This window comes from Actinia tenebrosa, unplaced genomic scaffold, assembly GCF_029948245.1.
Source record: "Actinia tenebrosa isolate PJP-AT-01 unplaced genomic scaffold, QUT_ActTen_1.0 PGA_scaffold14__42_contigs__length_11649687, whole genome shotgun sequence".
NCBI lineage: Eukaryota > Metazoa > Cnidaria > Anthozoa > Actiniaria > Actiniidae > Actinia > Actinia tenebrosa.
This window is the reverse complement of record NW_028292574.1, coordinates 135,507-162,085: the sequence shown is the minus strand read 5'-3', so window position 1 is coordinate 162,085 and position 26,579 is coordinate 135,507. Positions and strand designations below refer to the sequence as shown.

General features: G+C 37.6%; 2 protein-coding genes and 1 non-coding gene across 6 annotated transcripts in view; 2 read left to right on the top strand and 1 right to left on the bottom strand.

The window, feature by feature from the left end:
* The window catches only part of LOC116308302 (lipoxygenase homology domain-containing protein 1), a 48,056-nt gene that overhangs the window by 18,015 nt on the left and 3,462 nt on the right, over positions 1–26,579 (bottom strand). For 2 of the 4 annotated variants that reach the window (XM_089029768.1, XM_089029767.1), the window contains exons 2-19: positions 24,070–24,644; positions 23,531–23,721; positions 22,887–23,064; positions 21,849–22,036; positions 20,992–21,184; positions 17,910–18,088; positions 16,894–17,083; positions 16,229–16,428; positions 15,358–15,526; positions 14,281–14,331; positions 14,114–14,152; positions 13,026–13,192; positions 12,274–12,466; positions 10,726–10,892; positions 10,419–10,602; positions 1,464–1,627; positions 409–580; positions 34–227 (exon numbers count right to left, since the gene is read on the bottom strand). In XM_089029768.1, coding sequence (XP_088885894.1) covers positions 34–227; positions 409–580; positions 1,464–1,627; positions 10,419–10,602; positions 10,726–10,892; positions 12,274–12,466; positions 13,026–13,192; positions 14,114–14,152; positions 14,281–14,331; positions 15,358–15,526; positions 16,229–16,428; positions 16,894–17,083; positions 17,910–18,088; positions 20,992–21,184; positions 21,849–22,036; positions 22,887–23,064; positions 23,531–23,721; positions 24,070–24,601 — 3,351 coding nt within the window. In that variant the 5' untranslated portion in view covers positions 24,602–24,644. Of the gene's footprint in view, positions 1–33; positions 228–408; positions 581–1,463; positions 1,628–10,418; positions 10,603–10,725; positions 10,893–12,273; positions 12,467–13,025; positions 13,193–14,113; positions 14,153–14,280; positions 14,332–15,357; positions 15,527–16,228; positions 16,429–16,893; positions 17,084–17,909; positions 18,089–18,938; positions 19,000–19,732; positions 20,550–20,991; positions 21,185–21,848; positions 22,037–22,886; positions 23,065–23,530; positions 23,722–24,069; positions 24,645–26,579 lie in introns of those variants that run through there. The other 2 variants (XM_089029769.1, XM_089029770.1) reach the window with 2 other exon arrangements.
* LOC116308301 (uncharacterized) lies at positions 3,997–13,017 on the top strand. The gene is made up of 2 exons (XM_031718690.2): positions 3,997–4,261; positions 5,713–13,017. The coding sequence occupies exon 2, from the start codon at positions 5,833–5,835 to the stop codon at positions 9,514–9,516; it is 3,684 nt and encodes a 1,227-aa protein (XP_031574550.2). The 5' UTR covers positions 3,997–4,261; positions 5,713–5,832; the 3' UTR covers positions 9,517–13,017.
* Positions 9,757–9,828, top strand: Trnas-gga (transfer RNA serine (anticodon GGA)). The gene has a single exon. It is a non-coding gene; the product is annotated as a tRNA-Ser (tRNA).

Genomic DNA, 26,579 nt, shown 5'->3' with positions numbered 1-26,579 from the left:
ATACTTCAAATTAAGACCAAAACCACAACTTACATCCCCAATATCAAGCGTCTCGACAGCAAATTTATCAATTCTTCCTTTTTCGAATCGCGTAGACTTGTTGTCTTCCTGAGGGAATTCTATCTTGTCTGTGTTTCCTTTATCACCAAACATCTGTAGGAAGACTGTAGCGTCTGTACCAGCGAAAGGTACGTCGCCTGTCTCAAAGGTCGCGTTGTAGAGGATAGCTAAAGAAAAGTTTAAAAAAATGGTCGTAATCATGGTGATCTTCTTTGGAACCCTTGATTTCCAATTCCTATCCCACACCATTCAGGCATTATTTTTGCTTCTGAGAACCTTTAAAGAACTCACAGTACTTATTGAAACTCGTTACTTCCCATTCCTTAATTTAACGACTATGAATCTTACTGTCTTCCACAGGCGTCACTGTTTCGTTAGGAGAAAGATCCCTTGAAGTCTCGCCGTCGAGCCAACATCGGCATGGAAACAGGACTGGTTTCTTCCCTGGTGCGCTGACTTCGACCTCTTCTACGAACAGAGGCTTATCGGATCCTTCCTGGCCAAGGCGGATCTTCTCGACCTGTCGAGGCAACAGAAAATAAATCTCATTTAAGGTAACTTTTTTGGTTTATACCAAGTTGGGCAAGGCTCAGGCCAAACGTTGAACTTAACATGATCTGAATCAAATAGCAGTTATTATGGATGCATGCAAATGCAAATGAGATGCAAATGAGACAACAAGCATTGTATGGGTCCGATAGCCTCACTTGTATGATTCTTAAAGTGCACATGAACCCTTTGACAATACATTCAGTACTGGTTCTGCATAAAGTAAATAGTTGATTGGTAAAATATTTCTTGATTTGAGTGATGCGTCTTTAAGTTATTAAGGTTTATACTTCCAATATGTTAATGATGATGACGTCAGGTAAGGTATTTGAGTGTTTTTGTTGTAACTAATAATACTAAATGCTGGCCATTTTGAAAATAAAAATTGTAAATAGCTTTCATGTAAACCATGAGTAAAATAATGATGCTTCTTAAATACTGTATCTATGAACCAGTTCGATTTTGTATATTTGATTAAGCCTTAATAGACGTCACACTCATTAGCATATTGGAAGTATAAACCTTCATAACTTAGAAACGCATCACTCAAATCAAAAAAATATTTTACCATTCAACTATTTACTTTATGTAGAATCAGTACTGAAAGTATTGTCGAAGGGTTCATGTGCACTTTAAAACAAAAGAATTTATCATTGAGGGATCAACTGCAATAACGGCTATTGAAACAATGATAACAAGGCGGTCTCTTTGATGTCATTAGGTTCGGCTCATGTAAAGTTCGGCTCATGTGAAGTTCGACGTTTGACACTAGCCATAGACTCTCATGGTAACAAATTTAGAGTTAGAGTCCAAGGAATTACAACAAATCCTCTAAACATAAAAAAAAAACTTACGTCTCCAATGTCTGGAACATTGACCAAGACCTTGTACGTCCGTCCCTTGACAAACTTGCTGCCATCAGATGGTGTCAGGTAGATTTTTCCTGAGTCCCCTTCAGTGCCATACATCACCATGTATAACTGTGCATCTGGATCCACTTCACCAAGGGTGAAGTTTACTAAAATGATATAAAAATTGAATTAAACCAAGCATGAACTTTACACCCTGTTGCGCGACCGACCCTAATTTTCTTGCTGATTTTTGCCGACCCTAATATTTTTTCCATTCCCAAATGCACCACAGGGTTCCCAGTAAGCTCATTTCCATTGTTGTATCAGTAAAAAAATAAAAAAATAAAAAAAATTATAATTATTATTATTATTATTATAATTATTATTATTATAAAACGGTCTACCAACTGCAATTGTTTTTCTCATGCAACAGCGAACTCACTTATGTTTTTGTTTGGCCTGATCTAAGTCAGGCCACGGTAGACTCACAGATCAAACCGTGAAATAATCTCTGGGCTGATTAAAGCTGAATAGGTTTTGCAGAAGGAGAAAACAAGAGAACCCTGATGAAAACCCTCGAAACAAGACAGAGTATCATCGCTCAAACATTCTTTATAAATAAAGACTAAAAAAAGCGTGGGCTTTCTGTGGTAGATTCTATTATACCACAGGTATCCCAGCTGTATTGTTCTCCATTGGATTTTAAAGATTTTGGATTTTGTTTCACCAAACTTCATGAATAAAAAAAATATCATGCAAATTTTAATCCTTTTTAAAGATTAGGAAATATTTACTTCACTCAGTAAAATTAAACTGAATATCTTATGGAAATTTTAATTATTTTTGAAGAGTTTTGCGCACGACGCCACATGACATAATAAAACTAGACGCATATCTGCGTGAACTCGGGCTTCATAGCAGAAAATCGAAAGAATTCTTCGTGAACAATGTCATCCTTTTAGATGGTGCAAAGTCTGTTAGACTTTCGAAAAGATATTTGTCCTTGTAAATCACGCGAGCTAAAAATGTTGAGGGAAGGCAATCAGGATTTTTTTACCAGACAATACTTCAAGCAGCACACATGTACCTTGACATGACTTCTCCCATATAAATCTCTTGCATGAAAATCAAATATTTTGAACCCCACATTACCATTACAATAGATAGCAACTGTAGTACTTCCTATTGTTGACACAAAATTGGTGTAGTTTTTAGCTATAAGTGATTCAAAGGCTCTATGCAAAGAAGTACAGTACTAATATCCTTCTAAGGCAGCCTCTTGATGTATAGCACCTGTGTAGCTTTCACTGTATTGAAGTTAATAGTCAGTGTCAAACACATTTAGCATTGGTGGTAGTTCTGAGTGCATTAAAAAGGACTGTCTGGCTAATTGAGATAAACTTGAATACAACTGATTTCCAATATCCCTAACTAACATGAGATCACTTGTAGAATTAACTCCTTGCTTGTTATTGTAAATCAAAGAGCTCAAACTCATTGCAACACATTGCTGTCCTGAATTTTGTCTAAATACCAGTTCATCACCTTGGCTATAAGGTATTGTTATTGTTTTGCTAGGGTCAATGTACATTGGAGCAGGACCAGGGCACTTCTCTATGTCTGTACTCAGTTTAAATTTACAATAATTTGACATATGGGTCTTAGTCTTGTATAGACACATCAAACTATTACAAGCAAACAATGATAAATACCGACTTGCTCTATATTTTAACTTCATTATCCCTTCATAAACCCTGTTAGAGCAATTATACAAAAGCTTCTTTTCATGTTGTATGACTTTATTTAAGCTTATTCTCTTAGTATTCAGCTTACATTCATTTTTTGTAAGTTTTCTAACCTTCAGCTTTCTGCTTTTTGTTTCTCAGACATTTCAGAGTTCGTTCTAGAATTCTGCTGGGTTCACGATCACGTCTACGTAGGTTTACATGAGATAACTGTTTTGGTATAGCATGATTATCGATAGATAGCTCATTTGATATAGCATGATTCACGATAAAAGGCTTACTCTCAAGCGTTCGCTCGTAATTTGATCTCTCGTAAATTTCGCGGAACGACACGTTCCGAAAACGCTCGACATCGTGGGTCTACCGCGAAAAATGTATGCGTTTGTATGTATTTTGAGCACGTTGGACTCCATTGTATATGGAGTCTTACTGAGCAACAAAACCTTGCAAAAATCCGCCATTGCTCGACCATGTGCTTACGTGGCTTATACTACGCACGCGCACTGCGATTTGTGACAGAACGCAAATAAAGCCCAATTTATACCTTGGGCATTTCTTTGAAAGCCCGAGTAATAAAACAAAGATCAGTAAATTCCAAGAATTTACATAAAAAACATCTGGCTTTGTGCTATTCTCGGAAACTGCCCTCTAGAAGGCAAAACATTGCCCTTCCAGGTAAAAAACCAGCCAATCATCGACTACAACAATACTTTGCGCGTGTTCCCCGAGATCACCTGGTTTATAAAGCAAAGGAAAAACGCGAAATTTTAAAACCATTATCGACAAAAATCGATCTTATATTTTATTCACTGGCCATCGATACTACCGATGTTTGACAACTGTAGTCCCCTGTCTGAACGTGCAAAATGCGAGCCAGATAACATATCAATCTAATATTACAAAATACCGACCTCTGGTTTGAAATCGGAGCTCTTTGTTTCTCCAAACCAATTCAAACGCAACCACACAGAATATCTTGGCATTTTTTAAAATTCGATTTCAACGAAGCAAGAACTTTAACAGTGATGTAGTATTTACTGTACTTGAGCGAAGGAGGTAAGGAACTTCTACCTAAATCTATATCTTTAATATTTATTTAATAATATATATATATATATATTTAAATATACGCCAGTGCAATTCACATGACTAAAGCCATTTCCGTATTTATTCCTTACTATCTACGTTAAAAAGGCTCCGATTGTGCTTAAAGTCGGCTCTAGCGAAAAACAGGACACAAAAGATAGGTATTTTGTGCACAGGAAGATAAAATATAAAATTGTACAAAAATCTCATACAGTCAATGTCATTAACGTTGTCCACCGAAAAAAGACATTTACACATTTACACATTTAGGCATTTACACATTTAGACTAAAAGAAATATCACGGGTTTTTTATTATGTATTCTATGCTTCGTGTGCGTCAGCCTGAACTTTAAATGTAAAATTCAACTCGTGAATCGAAAATCCAGAATGCCCCGACCATTTAGTGAGGATTTAAGATGGAGAATGGTATTTCAGCATTTGTTTTATGCCAGAACGTTCGAGGAAACACGTGATATTCTTTTAGTCTAAATGTCTAACACTTTAAATGTAAAATTCAACTCGTGAATCGAAAATCCAGAATGCCCCGACCATTTAGTGAGGATTTAAGATGGAGAATGGTATTTCAGCATTTGTTTTATGCCAGAACCTTCGAGAAAACACGTGATATTTCTTTTAGTCTAAATGTCTAACACTTTAAATGTAAAATTCAACTCGTGAATCGAAAATCCAGAATGCCCCGACCATTTAGTGATGATTTAAGATGGAGAATGGTATTTCAGCATTTGTTTTATGCCAGAACCTTCGAGAAAACACGTGATATTTCTTTTAGTCTAAATGTCTAACACTTTAAATGTAAAATTCAACTCGTGAATCGAAAATCCAGAATGCCCCGACCATTTAGTGAGGATTTAAGATGGAGAATGGTATTTCAGCATTTGTTTTATGCCAGAACCTTCGAGAAAACACGTGATATTTCTTTTAGTCTAAATGTCTAACACTTTAAATGTAAAATTCAACTCGTGAATCGAAAATCCAGAATGCCCCGACCATTTAGTGAGGATTTAAGATGGAGAATGGTATTTCAGCATTTGTTTTATGCCAGAACCTTCGAGAAAACACGTGATATTTCTTTTAGTCTAAATGTCTAACACTTTAAATGTAAAATTCAACTCGTGAATCGAAAATCCAGAATGCCCCGACCATTTAGTGATGATTTAAGATGGAGAATGGTATTTCAGCATTTGTTTTATGCCAGAACCTTCGAGAAAACACGTGATATTTCTTTTAGTCTAAACGTCTAAATGACTAAATGTGTAAATGTGTATATCTCATTTTTCGGTGGACAACGTTAATGACATTGACTGTATAAAAAGCGATTTATTTATCAACCAAAGTGTACACTCTTTCATAAAATACCCGACACAAAACTAGTTGATTTTCCAATGCTTTACGTCATTAGTTCTGCAGGTATAACGTGTTGCAGAATGAAAATAACATTTTTCCAAGAATCATCTAGAAACAATAAGCTACGACAAGACGGAACAGCTTAGAGAGCAGAGGATTCAATATATTCTTCAAAATGACAACAATGATCAGAAAAGTATGGCGATCTCTGACAAAACCGGTATTTCACGTCATAATGGACAAAGCCGACAACACAAGTAAAGATGTCATTGCAGGACAAACAACACAGATTTGCACCATAACGATATACCTTCACGCGGATCGGAAACTAGGGAAACATCAGAGAGAAGTTAAATTTCCTCGTCTTATTATTGAGGAAGTCCCTGGTGTTGACATAAGTTTTGGTGATAAAATTCAACATGGCAGAGAAGCATTGGAGATAGGTGTGTTCGTTCGCGCCACTACATGCGGCAGATATTGTATAACTCCCAGGTTTCTTGAAAAAAAGTACAATTTTAAGCTGAATAACATCACGCCTGTTGATTTTGAAGTGAGACCAGCGCAGTTGCATTCTCTAGAGCTATTCAAAATAGGGTCAACCAGAAGTCAAAGAGAAATGTACCTAGGCAGCAGCGTTTATCGCGGCTGTCAAACAGAAATTTGGTTAAAAGCCAAAGACAAATTTGGAAACCCAACGATCTTAGACGATGAATTCAAGATATCCTCAGACAGCTCAAAATACGTGACGCTAATTTCGACTACTCCTGATATTGAGTTTGGAAACTATCTTGTCACGCTTCTGTGTAATGAAGTTGGAAGATTTTCTTTTGATCTATTATTGTCAAATACTGATATGAAGCTCGAGGTAAATGATTTTGAAGTCCTTCTTCCTCCTGTATCGCCAACAAATTCATATGTAGTTCACACCATAGAGGTAAACACGAGCCAGGAAAAAAGTCTGAAGGCTGGAAAAGTGATAACAAGTGAATTATTCCTCTACGACATTTTTGGAAATCAAATATCCTGTGAGGAAAGCAAAGGTTTTTTCGATGGAATTCGTCTTGTTTGTTGTGATGTTATGACATCAACTGGTTTCCATTCTCCACACGTGTTTTCCACTTCAACTCCAACAAAGGAAACCAAGAAGGAAGAAGATTCTTTAAAGGTGTGTACTGCAGAGTCAGATAGCAACGCCTGTGTCGTGAAATTCACGCCCCTAATAACAGGAAAGAGGTTGTTGTCATTGAACGTAGATGGTAAAGAAATAAAGAACTCTTCCATCAAGTTAACCGTCCAACCTGGTCCTCCACATGAAGTAGACATCCTCAGTCAGGAACCCTCTTCGTTGAGCGTTTATCGAAGTCGTACAGCTAAAATCTGGGTGACTGTCAAAGACGAATTTGGAAATCAACATACTGGAAGTGATGTAAGTTTTAAGGTGCTTTCCAAAGGTTCGTTTGTCACGTTGCTGTCGTTCACATATGACCCAGAGAAAGGAGGCTACGTTGTCATAGTACGTGGTGATAAAACTGGTAAAACATCATTTGACTTGATTGTCTCACGACACAACCGTGAAGTAGTAAAGTGTATCTCATTGGAAGTCATCACTCCGCCTGTATCTGGGTCAAACTCGTATGTTCTCAAAGTTGATAAAAGACAGAATAGCATTCTGAAGGTTGGAGAAGCCATGGAACTCGCATTAATGCTCCACGATATTTTTGGTAATAAAATATCCTGTGAGGAAAGCAAAGGATTTCTTGAAAGGCTTCGTCTTATCTGTTGTAAGGTTAGGGCATCAACGTGTTTCCTCTCTCCACACGTGATTTCCACTTCAACTTCAACAAAGAAAAGCAAGAAGGAAGAAGATTCTTTAAAGGTGTGTCCTGTAGAGTCAAATAGCAACGCTTGTGTCGTGAAATTCACGCCTCTAGTAACAGGAAAGAGGTTGTTCTCGTTGAACGTACTTGGGGAAGACATAAAGAACTCTTCCATCAAGTTAACCGTCCAGCCTGGTCCTCCACATGAAGTACAAATCCTCAACCGGGAACCCTCTTCGTTGAGCATTTATCGAAGTCGTACAGCTAAAATCAAGGTGACTGTCAAAGACGAATTTGGAAATCAGCTTACTGGAAGTGATGTAAGTTTTAAGGTGCATTCCAAAGGCTCGTTTGTCACGTTGCTGTTTGTCACACATTACCCAGAGAGTGCAAGCTACGTTGTCACAGTACGTGGTGATAAAACTGGTAAAACATCATTTGACTTGATTGTCTCACAAGACAACCGTGAAGTAGTAAAGTGTATCTCAATGGAAATCATCACTCCGCCTGTGTCTCATTCTAACTGTTACATCCCTCAGAATGACATTGAAACTCTACAAAAAACGATCCATAAATCTGGCAAAGTCATAACATTTCAGCTAAAGCTAATTGATATTTTTGGAAATCCGATTGCCTTTGAAGAAAGAGGTAATTTCCCAGAAAATGTTCGCCTTGTCTATCTTCATGATGAGCTTCCTGGCTGGTCGAGCTCGGACGGGAACAACAGAAGGAAAAAAACTTCTTTAAGAGTCCGTCGTTGTGAATTTGATTCTTGTGAGCTCGGGTTTACACCATTAAAAGCTGGAAAAAGATGGTTCTTTTTAGAAATAGCTGGGGAAATGTTGAAGAACTCTAAAATGAGGCTTGCTATTTTACCAGTGGAGGGACAAAATGTGGAGTTAGATTTCGAAGAATCTTATGCCTGTGGAACTTCTGGAGATAAAGTTCGTACAATTTCTTTCAAACAAGACAATTACATTGAATTCTACGAGCATCATAGGAACATTCTGTGCAAGGGCGTCTCAAGAAGAGAACTTGTTGGTGCTGACAAGGCAAATATCAAAAACATTAACCGCGTCTTAGAGAAAGAATACCCGGATTGCAAACTATCTAACGACATGATAACCCGAGATTACGTAAGACTTGTGTTGTTTGACCTCAGTAATTTTCCAGAGGCTGCAGCTTTGAAAGTCTTGGAGCTTTTGTCGCTTCTGGTTGGGAGTGAACATTGTAGGAGTCAAGCGAATGAGATGGGCGATCAGAGAGAAAAATGGCAAGAGGAAGAACAACAAGCAATTCTTGATGAAAATAGCAGAGAAGCCAAAGAGTTTAGGGTCGTGAAACTCGAGTGCGGGAGGTTAATGAATGAAAATAATGAGAAAGCGTCCGATTTCATTTTTAAATTTTACAACTATGGTCGCCCTCAAAGTGAGATTGATCTTCATGGACAACGTGTCGCAAATGCTGAGAGACTAAGAGAGCTACGAGCAAAGCTTCTCAGGGAAAATAAAACCGAGGCGCAGGTGCAAGAGATAATCGAAAAACAGCGACAAAAAAGGGACGAAGCTATCCGTAAACTAGATGAAAGAATAAGAACTTTTGATCACGAGAAGGCAAAAAGAGATGGTGAAGATTGGCTGGAGATAATAGACGGGGCAGGACATCATTCAGCAACTAAAGGCCAGCAAAAAATAAGGCCAAAAGTAAAGGAATATCTTAAAAAGAAGAACATTAAGTACGTGGAGGCGAACGAAGGAGCACTGCTAGTTACTTTCTCTGAATACACTGGACAACAGCCATGCGTGGGAAACTTTTACTGTACAAAATGCAAGAAGGGATGGACCAGCATTTCAAGTTGGCAAGGGTTTTATCAGCTATGCAACAAGTGTTATGCCAAGGGAACCGAGTCCAATTGTTTACCATTCAAACTGAGATCTACACTCCCCCCAAAACGACAAGGGGGTGAATTTACTCGCCAAGATCACAGAAGACTGTGTGAAAAGTGTATTCAACTAAAGAAGGACTGTAGACGAAAGAAATGATTGCCAAAATAGGCAATCAGCTGAGATTCACTGTGATGCTGGAATGGTAAATCCTGCAAGCATTGAGTACGCCAATGAGAAAAAATCTAAAACAATACTACTATACAATACTACTATACTATGTCTAATCTTTGCGTACATATTTACGGTGTTCAATTTATCTATAGAGAAAAAATATCGCTCTGGGATCCTCACGATTACCCTACATTTCATATTCTGGCTGCGTTACCAGCGTGGTTGGTCCTTGTAGTGTAGTGGTTAACACATCGGACTGGAATACCGAAGACGTGGGTTCGAATCCTGCCAAGGGCATTTGATATTTTTCTCTTATTCTCTCTAAAACAAAAAACGACAACCGAATACTCTAACTTTGAGTTATCTGTTGGTCTATACCACCAAAATGGCCGCCATGTCCATCTTTCGAGTTTAAGGAGTAATATAGTAACACTTGAGTGTTTCGTGCAATATTCAACGCCGAGAGGTGCGTCGGAAAAGCGAGGCTCAGCTTTTTTGACTAACTTTGAGAAGGAGATAGTCTTCAAGTTTTAGTGTTTGAACCATTACTTGAAAAGCGTAAAAATATCCAGGTATTTTGGACTTTTTTTTTTTCGATAGAGCTTTTAAGTGTGCCGTCACTAAGTGTGACGTCACTGGTATGGAAAACGACTTTCGGCTCTGAAACGAAAAGCAGTTCTATAAAGACTTTTTCTTTTACTTTTTCTTCACGACATGATTTATTGTCCAAAGTTCTAGTTTCAGGTAGAGATTAAATAATTGAGAACATTTCTGACTTGATTTTAACGGGGTTTTTTGAGCAGTTGTGTCCGGAAATACGATACAACTCAAACGCTCTAAACAACTTTGGCGCGCACATCGATAAGGATTTTCGGAGGAGTACTTACTTTCATAGGGCGTGGTCACGCTTTGTCCGGGTCTCAACACTCGGTTCGTTTTTCCATCACCAATGCTGTCATCAAGCCAGCAGCGACACGGGAAAACCACTGGTTCTGAGTTTGGAGCTTTGATTTCTATTTCCTCAACAAAAAGACCTTTGCCACCTTCCTGGCCGAGACGAATCTCATCAATCTGTCATTTAAATGTTAAAGTAAAATTAGACAAAAAAACCTTAAATTTTATCGATAACTGAAACAACCTCTGGGCTGATCAAAGTTACGGCATTTGACTTAGCTATTTTGTCCATCAACTTACATCTCCTATGTCTCGTAGATCTGCGATGACTTTGTAGGTTCGTCCCTTGACAAACTCACTTCCGTCAGAAGGAGAAAGATAGAGTTTTCCCGAATCTCCTTTCGTGCCGTACACCATCATGTACAGCTTGCTATGGGGGTCGATAACGTCACCAAGAGTGAATGTAACTAATGAAAAAAAAAAAAAAAAAAAAAAAAAAAATTAGACCAGTTTTAAATCAGTAAAAACGATGTATCTGGGTAAATAGGAAGCATAACCTATTACATTCCACCACTTTCTAAGAACTGACCGCTTTGCACAGGTAGTCGCTAATAGAAAACGGTCGACTGAAAAAGGCACTAGAAGTAAGCGGCGGTCGATTTATACAGGTGAAAAGGGTAATAAGAAGAAGCGGTCGATGTGTACGGGTGCTTGCCAACAGAAAACGGTGTTTAAGGATGCCTTTAATTTGTAGCCCTTTCATATTTAGCATTTAGGTATTAGGTATTCTCATAGTGTTTTAAGCATCCTTTTTATACATAGTCTAGAGTATCAATATTAGTTTTTAGATATTAGTTTTAGATCATTAGTTTCTTTTTAGATATTAGTAATTTAGAATTGTAAATAGATATAGTTGTTAAGTAGTATATATTATTTTTTATTTTATTTTATTTTTTGTAAGTCCCATGAGAACGCATTTGGGCATATTGGAAAATGCGCTATATAAATAACATTATTATTATTATTATTATTATAATTATAAATAGAGGACTTACACAGGCAGCCCAAGTTGTATTATGGGCGCTGGTAAGTGGTGCAAAGCCTCTGTATACCAGTTTCGCATTCTTTGCATACCGCTGTTTTTGAAGACCACAGACTCATTTGTACAGTCTTAGCCTCGTTTATAGGCAAGCTATTCACAGGTACCATTCAAAGTCCGTGGGATTTCAAAACATTGGTATTGTTCAACTTGCACTTTCTTTACATTACAGTTGACTTTTGCAAATATTTGCTCTTAAGCAAGGCTAAGCCTGTACAAATGAGTCTGTAGTCATAAAACACAGTGGTATTTACCGAATGAGAAATGGGACTATTCCAAAATATCGGTAATAGAATGTGGCGACTTACATACAGAGTTAGTTGCTAAAAGAGGAAGATCGATTAGAGAATGCGGTCGATTTACAAAGGTAGTTACTACCAGAAAAGGTCGCTTTAGGGGGTCACATAAGAAAGTGGTCAATTTACACAGGTCAGAAAGTCACTTAGAACGGTCGGTTTCAACAGGTACGGGTGGTCACTTCCAGGAGTATGTGATAATTAGGGACGGACCATTAGATTTGTTTTTGAAAAAAAAAAATTCGAGCACAGCTTAAAAAAGTGGAAAAAAAATCGTGCATAAGAAAAGTGCCAGAAAAAAATTCCAAATTATGTCCAAAAAAATTCCTGCACAAAATAAATTGCCCAACACCTCCCCCCCTCAAAAAACTAATGGTCCGTCCCTTAGGGAAACGCAGTGTGGTTTTTGAGGCGCAACATGTTGAAGTTGTGCATTGAGTAACATCAACTTACTTTCATAAGGGAAAGTCAGTGTCTCTCCTGGTCGCAGTGTCCTCTCGACCTCACCATCATCGACGTCTTCAGACAACCAGCATCGACACGGAAAGATGACAGGTTTCTCTGCAGGAGCTGATATTTCGAGCTCCTCAATAAAGACTCCCTTGTCTGGGCCTGGTGACTCATGACCCACGGTCATGCTATGGATCTAACGAAATAGAAAAATAGAGAATTAGCCATTTGTGTTACTCAATACAACGGTACACTTAAAAAAAATACTCCAGGTTCAAGTTCTCTGTTGCTCAGGATTGACCTCGATTTTGTGCAGAATATTCATGTGTTCCAGTGAAAGCCTGTGGAATTTCAAAGCGTTTGTATTGTTGAAGATGTGCATTCTTTACTTTACCGTTGGTATTTGTGAATATTTAAACACTGATACGAGGTTTACCCTGAGTAAGTGAGTCTGTAATCAAGGAACACAGCGGTAATAGAGGGCGAGGCTTTGCACCATCACGTGACGTCAGCCATGTTAGATGGCAGGAACAATAAAATCGTTTTACATGAGAAAGAATAAAATTCCCAAGAGCATGGGGTTTTTATTGTTCAGCCATCTAACCACAGGCAGTCCAAGCTGTATTATGGGCGCTGGCACGTGATGGTGCAAAGCCTCTATTTGTAACTCGACAAAGGTTTATTGTAGGAGAAGCTTGTCGTTTTTGAGGCAGGCGTTGCTAGATCATTAAAAACTAATTACAAGAATGCCTTACCTTTCCAACATCTTTACACTCGGTTATAACCTTGTATACTTTGTTGCTCTCTAGCTCGTTACCCTGCGAGGGACGCAGGTAGATTTTTTGCGAGTCTCCAGAATCTCCGTGGAAGATGAGATAGATCTCTGTGAAGGGGTCCAGAATGGGTCCAAGCCTGTAGGATACTGTGAGAAAAGCGCGGGAAAAACCTGATATTAGGCTACAGAAAAATGACTTTCAATTCAAGAAGTTATTTAAATTAAAACCAATAGCTGATAATACAGTTGTTCCCGCAATGATATATTGTGTTTTAAGAATCATACAAGTGAGGCTATCGGGTTGATACAATGCTTGTTGTCTCATTTGCATATCATTTAAATGCATCCATAATGTCTGCAATGTTTGTCCAGGAGTATCTAATTCAGCATGGCTAGTTTTGATGGCGTAAAAACTAGTAAAATGAGTGAATAAGAGGGAAACTTAAACTCCTGTAAAAGGGTTTGCAGTATGAAAAACAAATACAACTGTTCCTTTTACACATGTTTAATTTTACTTCATTCAAATTCGTATATTCAACACACTGGACCACGCAAACTAGTAAGCGCTGCCAGCTGATCTGACTTAGTGACGTAGAAATGACGTCACTGCAAAACTGAGTTGTCATTAAGCCTGTGAAAATTGACCTATAACATTATGACGTCACAGCTTGTTTACATGGGCAAGAATGATAGGAATTTAGGCGAAATTTTCTTTCGTTCGGGATATTTAGTACAACATTTATCTGTTATCACCTTTCCCCGTCTGATTAACCATTTTTTATTGTGATTTAATTCGTTTGGCCCCTAATTTGCCCCCTCTGGCGACTATGGTCCTTAGCGTTAAAACAATAGATTGTTTTGATGTGACGTCATAGTGTTATAGGGCAATTGACCAGCGAAAAATGAAAACCTGTCCATCATTGAAATAAAAATATAAAATTCATTAGTTATTGTGTCACTGTTTATCATTCGCGTATTAGCAACGCTTTATTATCATTTTTTCATTTGATCAGATCAACTCAGATCAACTGGTAGTCACTACGACTAACATGAGGCGTATTTCCTTACCTGTGTATAATACTGGCTCTGGTTCTGGGAAATGAATTTCTGAAATAAAAACACGCCTTGAATATTAATTTCTAAGCCTTAGTGGGGGAGGGATAGTGTGTAAATTATGTGTCTCTGTTAACAATATTATATACAATATATATATATATGTACAAGCTTTTCCTTACCTGATTGGACTGGCAGTTCTTTTTCAATAACTACAATTGGTTCAACAAGAGCTGCGAAAAAATGATAAAATTACTTAAATAAAATTTAACTTTAATGCTCAAGAGAAGGAAATTATTTTGTTTGGACCTCCAGATTGTGAATCAAAGGTTGTTAGCGCTAGAGCATTCGTCTCTCTCTTCTGGGGGGTAGGTCTCGGGTTAGATTCCTGGACACAGTATCTCATGTGAATTCCTTGGTCTCACTCAGCTGATAAAGTTTTTGAATCTCATTATCTGCTCCAAATGGTGGTCAAACAATGACCACCATGTGCTGTCAACCAGAAAAAATCCTATTGAAAACTTGTGATTCAGCTGATGAACATTTCGCAAGAGACAGGAAATGACACGTTCTTAGGTTTTCTCTCTTGATTCGAGGGTTTTTCTCCGGGTTTCCTCTCTCCACAAAACCTAAAACAATAAACTTTCCATACTCCAGTTTCGAGTTATCTCTTGCTCTCTGCGTTAGCCTTGATTGTGCGTAAATTATTCAGCATTTAGAGTGAAACCCGTGGAATTCTAAAGCAATTGTATTGTTCATTGTTATACATTTCTAACGTCATTACTACGGGATGTACCATTATGAAAAAAGTATTTTATTTTTTTCCGGTCCCATATCCTAAAACATCGTGCGTTCTGATTGGCTGTTTGAGCGGGCGGTATTTTGTCAGTATCTGCCCGCGCGCGCGGTCCGGTATCCTTTGCCGCTAAACGACAACACAAAGCGATTACGAAAACAAGTAAAAAATACGGGAAAAAATACGGGGAAAAAATACGGGAAAAAAACTGTACCCTCGGTCTTGAAAACGGCCTCGGTCCGTATATTCAAGACCTCGGGCACAGGTTTTCCCTATCCGGACCGACTATAGGACGGTAAATAACATATATATATATATGCTGTTGAGGCTAACACAGAGCAAAAGAGTACTCGAAACTGGAGTATTCGAGCCTTGCCCTGACGTCGATGAGCCCAGAGGTTGTTTCAGGGTATCTATAAGATTCTATAAGAAGTTTTTAAATCAGTGCAAGAGGTCTTTATACCTGGTTCCATCTCAACCTCTACAAGAGCATCAGATTCGTCTCCAGTCAACCACCGATTAACAGGAAAGTGATACGTTTCTCTTCTATCTGGAATTGAGATCATCAGCTTGTCCAAGAACCATTCAGGATCTGGATTCGTGTTGTCGTGACTGAGACGCACCTTGTACACCTGGCAACGAGAATACAAACTACTCAATAACGATCATCCGATCGATTAATATTGGGTCGCTTCTCAATAGACCTTAACCACTTTTTTCCAATTTCAGACCACATGTCATTTTCTAGAGTATAATTTCTTTGTTTAACAGTTGCGCATGAAAAGACACATAAATATGGATACAAATCAAACAAATATTTTTATTCTCAGGAGAATGACATGTCGTCTGAAATGGGAAAATATTATGCCTAGCTAGGTAGATTGTGTCCAGAGAAGCGATGGAACTTATAATGGGGTCTCCAAAAACCACTCATAGGTAGACAATCCCGCTTGAATGAGATTGCCGCTTAAAAAGTCGATGCATGGTGATGATGATGATGATGATAATAATAATGATAGTGATCATGATCACTAGGTGATGATAACAATGATGCATATTGTTGGTGATGATGATGATAGTATTGATCACGATCATGATGCTGATAATGATGCTGATAATGATGATGACAACGATGATGATGGTGATGATAATAATTTATTTTTTAAATGCGTTTAGAAATCTCAATGCTCTTACAACAAAACTAGATTGTATTCAAATAATTAAAAAATAAAAAATAAATAAAAAGAGAAAATATATACGAAATAATTATGTAGATATAGATGATGACAATGACATCATTGATGCGTAATGATAATCGATGTTGCCATTCTTACCTTGCCTACGTTCATGGTCTGTACTTCAAACCTATCTGTTCTTCCTCGATCGAAACGCTTCAACGTTCTCGTTCTTCCCTCCTGTCTCAACATGATTTTCTCAGTCTGTCCATTTTCGCCAAATATCTGAAGCGTCACGTTGGCATCTGTTCCGGCGTGTGGCTTGTCTCCTGTCTTGAACACCAGCTCGTACGTCGTATCTTGAAAACAAACAGGATAAAATACATTGTTTCAATCGTGGTTTCCAAGGCGACCGTTCAGACCCCTTGCATTGGTTTCATAGAGGAATTGTTTTGGGGGACAAAACAATAGGCCGTCTTTTCTTATGCCAAAAAATTCAATTGTTTTGTCCCCCAGAACGATTTCTCTCGGGACTCGTGCAAGAGGTCTATACTGGTTTGCGATAAAAATGTAACGATTTGTAAACGAGGACCGATAGACCCCTTACAGCACGTCGGAATGCAGCTCAATTTAGAGGACATAACATTAGGTTTCCAATTCTCAGGGGGTTGAGATTCTTTTGTTTTGTGCTCCAAGTTGAGCTACTTTGACGCACATGCAAAGGGTCTATATCTACAAGCCTAATGAGCCCTCATTAGGGGGAATAAAAAGGGAGGTTCGCCATGTCAGTAGCTGCACCATAAAATCATTTCAATGGTTCTTACTTGGTGGTCTTTCGACAGGTTTTCCAGGAAAAAGTTCTCTCTCTATCCTACTGTCCCAGACATCCTCCGCCAGCCAGCATTGACAAGGAAAGTGAACATTAGCGCTATCTGTAGGCTTTACGTTCACCTCTTCCACGAACAAACCTTTGCCATAACCACGGCTGTTTTGACCAAAGATAATCTTTTCAATCTGAATGAAAAAGAAATTTATCGTATAAATTCCCTCGTAATTCCTAGGAAAATAACGTATAAAGTAGAGGACTGTAATGCAAGGTCGTAGGACGAATAATGATCGGGATCGCCCGGGTTAGTCAAGTGAGTCTTGACTCTGAAGATGACCACTTCTCAGGTTGTGAAACCGTCAGTCACCAACAAAAACAGTCTTTCTAGGCCCGTTTGTACGAAGGGTGGATAGCGCTATCCGGCGGATAAATCCTTATACAGTGGAAAAAGTCGATGCTGTTATCCAATAAATTTATCCACTGGATAAGATTTATCCGTCGGATAGCGCTATCCACCCTTCGTACAACCGGGCCTAGAAAGACGACTCTCTCCCAACGACTGACTCATTGCTTATCAACTTCATCATCGTGTGAAGATGAAATCAAGGAAATCAAGGGTGGCGTAGCAATAGTATACCAGGTTCAACTCCTGGACTTACATTAGATGCGTGTGAAACACTGAAGTAGCAGTATTGCACTCGCCTCTCGCCTCTTACCTCTTGCCTCTTACCTCTCGCCTCTTACCTCTTGCCTCTTACCTCTTGCCTCTTACCTCTCGCCTCTTACCTCTCGCCTTTTACCTCTCGCCTTTTACCTATCGCCTCTTACCTCTCGCCTCTTATCTCTGGGGTATAGGGTTTGATTCCTGGGCTCCCGCGCGTACGAGTATTTTATTGAACCAATCATAGCGCGCGGTTATCTTAACTTCAGTCTGTACCATGACCGTGCCATTCGTGCCGTTTTCACGCTCCCCTAACATGATCCACTATATAATAATCTAGTCTCCATACTAACCTTTCCGATGTCCACATTCAAGGCTAGTGGGAACTGGTACGTTTTGGTTCTCTCCAGTAGACCATCAGGTCTTAATGGCACCTTGCTTGTCTCTCCTCTGGTTCCAATCAGGTAGATGTATAGGTGTGCATTGTAGTTTAATACCTCGCCCAGCCTGACCGACACTGTGTGGGTGGCATCTGGTAAAAAACAACAGAATTTCGTGTCCATGACCTTTTTATATTGATGGTTTGTGATTATTCCCAAGAGTGCCGGACAGTATTTATCAATAGGCCTTTTGCAGTTTACGGTCACTGTCTGTACTGGTGAGCAAAATTTTTTTATTTTTTTTAATTTGGTGATTCTTTTTAGCTATTTGTAAGGAACTGAATGAAACGATGTGTAACCAGTGTGTTACGAAATGCAGTTTTATTACGATATCTCGAAACAGGTTGTAGAAATTTTGTTTGCTCACCAGTATATTTAACCCATGAGTATCAAGAAGTTAGTTCAGTGAATAAATTAGCACGTGATTACTGAGCTGCAAAGGGCCTATTGCTGGGCCTAAATAGGCTGATAAAAGTCTTTGAATCTCATTATCTACTCCAAATGGTGTGTCTACGTTGCGATGATCGAATCGCAGGGTTCCCACAATACATGTCTATTAAAAAAAGAAACAAGCAAAATAAATTCCCCAAACTACGACAAAAATATAAGAATTGATAAACTTAAGAGAATTATATAAAGGCTTATAAATTCACTTTCGATCCAAAAATATCCATCCAGACTCGTTGACAAATAAAGAAGAATTGTCAGTCAATGTTTACATCATTTGACTTTAAAAAGGCTTTAAAAGACGAGCACTTTATAGGTTTCCTGACTAAATGTAGATTGAATATTGTATTATTATAGAATGTTATAGATATTTACTCAAGTAAGAAGTTCGTTTGCCATTCAAGGACTTGAAATAGGTGATAAAATATTTGATAATTTGGGAAGAATTGAAATGAGCTCAGCACGAAAGAGAACTGTACATGAATTTCAACTTACAATAGGGAAATCCTTCTCCATTCGACAGAAAAATTTCACGTTCCATGAAATGGTACGACAGTGGGACAGTAGCGACAGAGGGCAGCTTAATACAGCTATGGCAAAGCCCTGGCTTTACAAACCAAGACGAAGCGAACTAAATGTTTACTTATGAATCACTGTTTTTAATCCACAATCCCAGCGTGACAAGAAATATTTAACTAAAAAGATCTAAATACAATCCTTTTGTATTGATTTAAATAACACAGACATCAACAGAAAAAATACTAAAACAGCAGCGTTGACATATAGTTTATAATAATAAAAAACTTAGCACGGTTATTATGCATTCACGAATATAATTATGTCTTTTTTCAATTTTAAATCATTATAATCCTCGTTTATTTGCTTAGCTTGTTCAGAAAAGCCCAGAGTCTCTACAAACGAAGCTACTGTAAATAAAACAATAAATTGTACAATTTTTCTCCCGAAAAAGCGATAAAACTTCGACAGCAACTACTCTAAAACACAAAGTCTATCAAATTTGAATATCAAATGTGAATATTAAGTAAAAATGGTAAAAGTCAGGTTTTCTTGAAAAAGGAGGGGAAAAAATTCATAATTATAAAGAAGTATTTTTTGTTTATATATTTTTAAAATCTTACGTTTTTCGGGGATTGCAGGCGATAAAATTATTACCAAAAATATTTCACATTAGCAGCTTTGTACGTGGTTCTTTTTTTAGCTTTAACAGAAAAAGGTTAAACATGAAAAATTTGGTTTGGTCGGAGAGAATATTTTAGATTATAGCTCACCTGGTTGTTTCTCTTCTAAAAACACCATGTCGTGTTGAAATTCTTTACATATAATTTCGTGTTCAATTTATACGAAAAACGACAACAAAGCTACCGTTACGTTTACTAGTTCGCCATGATCGTTTCGAATCGTTCAAATCGTAGAGCGTATCCGTGCAAAATAAGAATAGATGTATTGATTGGTTGTTGAAATCATCGCTGGGGTATTATGCATATTGGCCGTTAGAGGGGTTAGGATATTGGTTCTTTGTCTAGAGCGCATTGTTTGTCGTATTTGAAAGGTGATTAGGATCGTTACCATAGTGACCAATGATCCGTATGAAGCCTTATTTCGATATTTTATGCCCGTAAAACTGATTATACATATGTATATATATATTAAAAAGAAGGTTTTGTCAAAATATAATCAAAGGCAGCGTTACGAATGCGAAAGTTTATTAATATTAAACAAGATAAAAGCGAGCTTGGTAGAAAGGACTTTGCAGAGTTTTGATTGCGTCTGTTTTTCTTTTCTTTTTTTTCCTTCTTTTGTTCCGCGTCCGTTCGCATTTCATTCCTTCCTTCTTTTTATTTTCCTTCTTTCCTTTTTTCGTTTATTCTTTCTTATTCTTTCGTTTATTCGTTCATTCTTTTGCTGTTTCTTTTTTCGTATTTCGTTCTTTCCTTCCTTCCTTTTTCCATTCTTTCTTTCCATTTTTTGTTCATTCTTTCTTTCGTTTATTCGTTAATTCTTTTGCTGTTTCTTTTTTCGTATTTCGTTCTTTCCTTCCTTCCTTTTCCAATTCTTTCTTTCCATTTTTTGTTCATTCTTTCTTTCGTTTATTCGTTAATTCTTTTGCTGTTTCTTTTTTCGTATTTCGTTCTTTCCTTCCTTCCTTTTTCCATTCTTTCTTTCCATTTCTTGTTCATTCTTTCTTTCGTTTATTCGTTCATTCTTTTGCTGTTTCTTTTTTCGCATTTCGTTCTTTCCTTCTTCCATTTTTTCTTTCCATTTTTTGTTTATTTTGCTTTCTTTTTTTCTTCTTTCGTTTATTCGTTCATTCCTTCGCTTGCTGATTCTTTTTTCAAAAAATATTACATTCTTCGACAAGGAACAAGAGCAGACTGGACTGAAATCACAGGTTGAGAAGAAGAAATTGGACCCCTTCAACCCTAGACTCTGTCTGTAGCCGTCGGGATATCTCGAGCGCACGAAACCCGACGGCTGGAAACTGAGCCTACTTCAATCCGTCAATCAACTGCAATAGCCAATGACTAACCTGTTCCTATAGGTGCTGGGGCGTGACCCCTTTGGATCTCCCTTTCCAGTTTTCTATCACCCATATCTTCAGCCAACCAGCATCCACAATGGAAAAAAATAATGTCCTCGTCCTCAGGCGTGACTTCGACTTCATCCACGTAGATACCTTTGTTTCGACCACGGCTTTCGTGTCCGACACGAATCCTATCGATCTGCGAAAAGAATTCAAAGTTGTTGTTAATTTGGGAATCAAGAGTGGTGTAGCAATAGTGTGCACTTGTCTCTCACCTCTGAGGTCTCTGGTTTGATTCCTGGACTAAGTATCACATGTGAGTAGAGTTTGTTAGGTCTCTCCCTTGATTGGTGGGGTCTCAGGTTTGATTCCTAAACTCAGCATCACATGTGAGTACAGTTTGTAAGGTATCTCCTTTCTTTGATAATGTTTTATCTGGGTTTTCCGGTTTTCCTCCCTCTGCATACTTAAAACACTAAATTCCAATTCTATCTTTGAGTAAGCTGTGCCCTGACTTTCATCAGCCCAGATAAAATTTGAAGTTTTTTTTTCTTATTTTAAGGTTTTAAGTTACGCAACCAAGGGATCCTAGAATGTTAAAGGGACGGACCATTAGATAGTTGATGGGGGAGTTGAGTAAATCCCCAAAAAAATATTGAGCAAGCACTTCCCCTACGAAAAAAAAATATCGCGCAACCTCTCCTTTTAGTAAGAACATATCGAGCAAAGACACGAAAAAATCACGTGGTGGGGCTGTTATAAAACATAAATATCGTTCAACATAAATTCTTGCACCCCCTCCCCCCTCAATATTCTAATGGTCCATCCCTAAGACCATTGGAGGCTGATGAGTCATCGGTTACCTGGCCAACGGATGGCATCTCCACTGAAAACTTGTAAACTTTTCCTTCCTGGAATGTGTCTGTGGGTCCGCCAGTAGGTCGTAGGACAATCTTACTACTGTCTCCCAAATCACCGCATAGCTGGAGGTAAAGTTTGGCATGAGGGTTCATGACTCGACCAAGCTGCATGGCAACATTGTAGAGTTTACCTGGAAAATAAGAAAAGATAAGTTAAAAAAAAAATCATCCAGAAAAGACAGGGAACAAAAATGCTCTGTGCAGAATTATGGGAAATATATTTCTTTGTTTTAACCTCATTTTCTCTCCTCTCATCTTCTTTTCTTTCTTTTTTCAAGCTTTTTTCTCTTCTAGTTATTTCTAACTCTTTTCCTCAACATGGACAAACATCTTTTAATACATGTTTCTTCAACCAAAAACAATTTCTTTCCTAGCTTTCGGGCATTAGCGCGGAAGATAAATTGTTTTCTGGTTGAACAAACATTTATTTAACGATTAGGAAACCAACCTACAACACAACACTTGACATGGACAAACATGAAGCATACTTTTAAGAAACTTATATTTTAAATTTTGATTTTTTTAAAAGTTTAAAAGTTGTCCATATTTCTAGTGTGGGTTTCCTGTGGTTAAGGCATCCAACATAACAATAATAGTAATAGTAATAATTAATTAATAATGCTAATAATTTTATAATATTCAACATGTCAGTATTTATATCAGTTGTTTAACCCTTGAGGTGCTAACTCAAGCATAAAGTCTCATTAATCTGTGCTGTCATTCTGACTAGTGCCTGTCTGGTATGAGGTATGCTAGTAATGTGGAAAATCAATGAACCATGGATTAAAACTCTTTGGTTGTCTCCAAGGTCAAACAACAAGCCCACATAAAAGTAAAGAGAATAATGCATGACGATATTGAGGGCTCAAAAGAGCTGTCTGCCAATGATCCATAATTTAAGGGATAGATCTTTTCCCCAGTAGCATCGCATTCAAGCATTTCAGGACAAAGGCTATACATTCCCTGTGATTTTTTACATACCAGGTGATGAAGATGAGAAACTCCTTCCACGTTTCACTTGATGTCGCTCTTGTGACAGCCAAAAATTACAAGGAAACTTGTATTGATCATTATTTGAAGGAATGTCGATTTCAACCTCTTCAACAAAAAATCCTGATCCATAGTCCATGTGGTCATGGCTGAGTTTGATTCTATCGATCTGAAATAAATGAAATGAGTTAAAAATTGGGACACATTATTTCTATAAGCTTGATTGTCACTGAAGTCACAGCTAATCTTATAAAAAGTAGTGCTTTTTATTTATTTATGTATTCATTCATTACCATCCATTTATCCATCCATCCCTCCATCAATCCATTTCTCCCTCCACCCATCCATTTATCCATCCCTTCCTCCATCTCTCCTTCCATCCATCCATCCATTTATCCATCCATCCCTCCATCTACCCATCCAGCCATTTATCCATCCATCCCTCCATCTATTTATCCCTCCATCTATTTATCCATCCATCCATCCATCCATCCATCCATCCATCCATCCATCCATCCATCATCCATCCATCCATCCCTCCCTTCCTCCCTCCCTCCCTCCCTCCCTCCATCCATCCATCCATCCAACAGTCCTGCATATAAATTCAAGCTGTGACATACAGCAGAATAACTAACCTTTCCAATATCTTTATATCTAACAGTAAACCTGAACAGGTCTCCTTCTGTAAAACTGTTGTTTTCATCACCAGCTGAACGAAGCCGTATCTTCGATGTGTCACCTTTCTCTCCAAACAACTGAATGTAAACATTACCATCAGCTCTGTCTCCTTTTACTTCTCCAATCCTCAAACTGATGTTGTAAACAACTTACAAATAAAAATGGACAAAAAGTTTCAATTATTATCTCTGGTAACAGTAACAACAAACAACCAGAAAACAATAATAAAATTTGGATCCTTTTGTCCCTGCTTCATTACCAACAAATATTTTACAGTAACTAGCTTGTAGTGTGACAAAAATAATTTTGTTTTTGAAACTGCATTTTTTCATAAAAATGATTTGTTCCAGATGTCTTTCTTAACCATGTTACCTCTTGCAGCAATTCCCAGAGCAGCCAAGAGCAGCCCCCCTCCCTCCATTTCCCTGAATATGTGCATATTCCATTACCTACTATGACACTGTCTACACATAATTTTACCCAAGGGCAAGCTTACCTTCGCCAAGATCTCCAACTGAGGAAGTTTCAGGTTTTGATAATGAATTTGACCTTATTGGTAATGTAACACTTGAGCTTTTTAGAGTTCCTGCCCCAGAACTCAATCTTCTCCTTGGGCCTTCTTCACCAGAAGAATATCCTGATCTAGTGCTAACACCTGATCCACGAGGGGGTGCATCAGAAAAATCTCGATCACTGGATTCTGAGCCTTCTTCAGAAGAAACTATTTTTCTTTTAGGCCCACTAGTTGGTCCAAAATCATCATTAGGACTTTCATTAAGATATTGCTCCAATGACGTAAAATTTGTTTCAAAATTCATTTCTTTGGGTTGCCTCGTGGATGGGTGTGGTTGGTCGATGGCACCATTGGTGTAGTGATAACTAGGACCTCCTAGTGCTTGGTGTTTTGGAGACTCATATTCAACCTCTTTGTCAGAGTGTTGTTGAAAATCGTCATGGACAACTTTGCCATTTACAGTGCGTGTGTGTCGCACCTCTCGCTTAGTCACTGTTTCCGTGCGACCATACATGTTGAACTGCCCCTCTCTCCTCAGTTGGTGTACAAAATATCACCTACAAAATAACAGCAACTTTATACCCAATTTCTATTTCTATTTATTCATGAAGAAATGTATATTGATTATTTGTTTATTTATCTTAAATAAATAATAAATAAATGGGATTTAGCAATGGCTTTCCACATACAAAGTGGCTATTCATCCACTGAAATTTTAATTAGAATTTTTATAAGTTGATTTTTATGACAGGAGGAAAGCCGGAGAACTTGGAAAACCCTCAAAGCACAGGAGAGAACCAACAAGCAACTCTACTCACATACGACACTGAGCCTGGAGAGACTCGAACCCAGGTCACAGTGATGAGAGGGGATCGCTCTCACAGCTACGCCAAATGTGCTTCCCAATAATTATTAAATCATACGACACTGAGCCTGGAGAGACTTGAACCCAGGTTGCATTGATGAGAGGGGATTGCTCTCACAGCTACGCCAAATGTGCTTCCCAATAAACATTAAACTGCATGAATAAAAATTCCTGGAATTGGATTAACATCCATTAAGATGATTGTCTATATGCCTATCCCATCTTCCATCATTCCATCTTAATTGTGTGACACATGACAATAATAGCTACAGTGTTCTGGAGCCAACAAAAGTCTAAATTACTTTTGGGGAGGGGTAAAGGAGAAAGTACAATGATACAAAAAATTAGCTACAAATGTATCATACAACAACTTAGCTACAATTTATTTAGAAACAAAGTCATGTAAAAAACAAAGACCTATAGAATTGCAATTTATTTCAGTATCAAGAGTAGATAGTGACTCCTTGTTATCAATGAAACAGTTTCCGTAGGAAATACTTATTCAACCAAGAAGGTCAAGCATTTTTGAATATAAAATTTCTTTAATTGTAGTTTTAAGTAAGGCATTTAACCTTTATGATATTGAAAAATATTGATTTCTAGTATAAGAGATGAATTTATAGACACCGATAGCTAAATTTATAACCATTAAATATAAAAATTATCGATTATCAAAATAAATTATTTTAGATAACTTATCAAAATTATAATTAAAAGCGAATCAAAAGAAATTGTCTCGTTTGTTGACTGTAGTATAATTAGCTAATAGAGAATTAATAGCATTAAATTAATTGTGGGGTAGTTAATAGGATAGATTAGATTTTTTTTTTTAATATCGTTTATAAAAAGAATTTTTTTAATCCTAATTAATCCAACTTACTTATAGAAAAAGGTAGAACCAGAATCTCAATTCCCAAATGGGCTTTTGTGTTTTTGTTAGTATATGTTAATGTGAAGTTAATCGCCTTTTTGAGTCCAAAGCACCTTACTAGAATAATAATACTGGCGTATGATAAAAATAATAGCCCAAAAGAGAGCCAATCAAGTGCTAAGGTATTTTTTTCTACGAGATTCTAAGATAAGTTGATTAATGAAGTGGTTATTTGACATACCTGACCTAAGGTTCCAGAAGAATCGCGACGACTGATGAATCGTATTGACAGCCAAAGTCGAAACAATTTTATTTTATCAAAGAACAAAAAAAAATCGTATAGCCTTAAGTTGCACATTAGTTAAATGGCAATTTTTGTTTTTGAGTTTTGATTCGAGCTTTAAATAAGATTCTAGTCAACACATTCAATAAGCTGTACAGACTTTTTCAGAGTATAGCGTTCCAGTCTGTTAATCTCTCATAAACAAAACTAGTTTACTAAAAGACTATCACATATACGGGTCTGTTTCCTGTCTCTTCAGGACATCACTCCTTCAAGTTATCCAAAACTCTCACGAAACCCGAGAAATTCAATGCGTTTATACAAATATACAAACCAAATCATCGCTATGAAAGACAGTGGGGTTCAAGAAAAAAACGTAAACAGAAAAACTAGCTTGTTTTGAGTGCCAAATTGGGTTTACTGGTGCCACATTCATAAAAACTTTTTAAAGCCAAAACCGATATACAACAAAA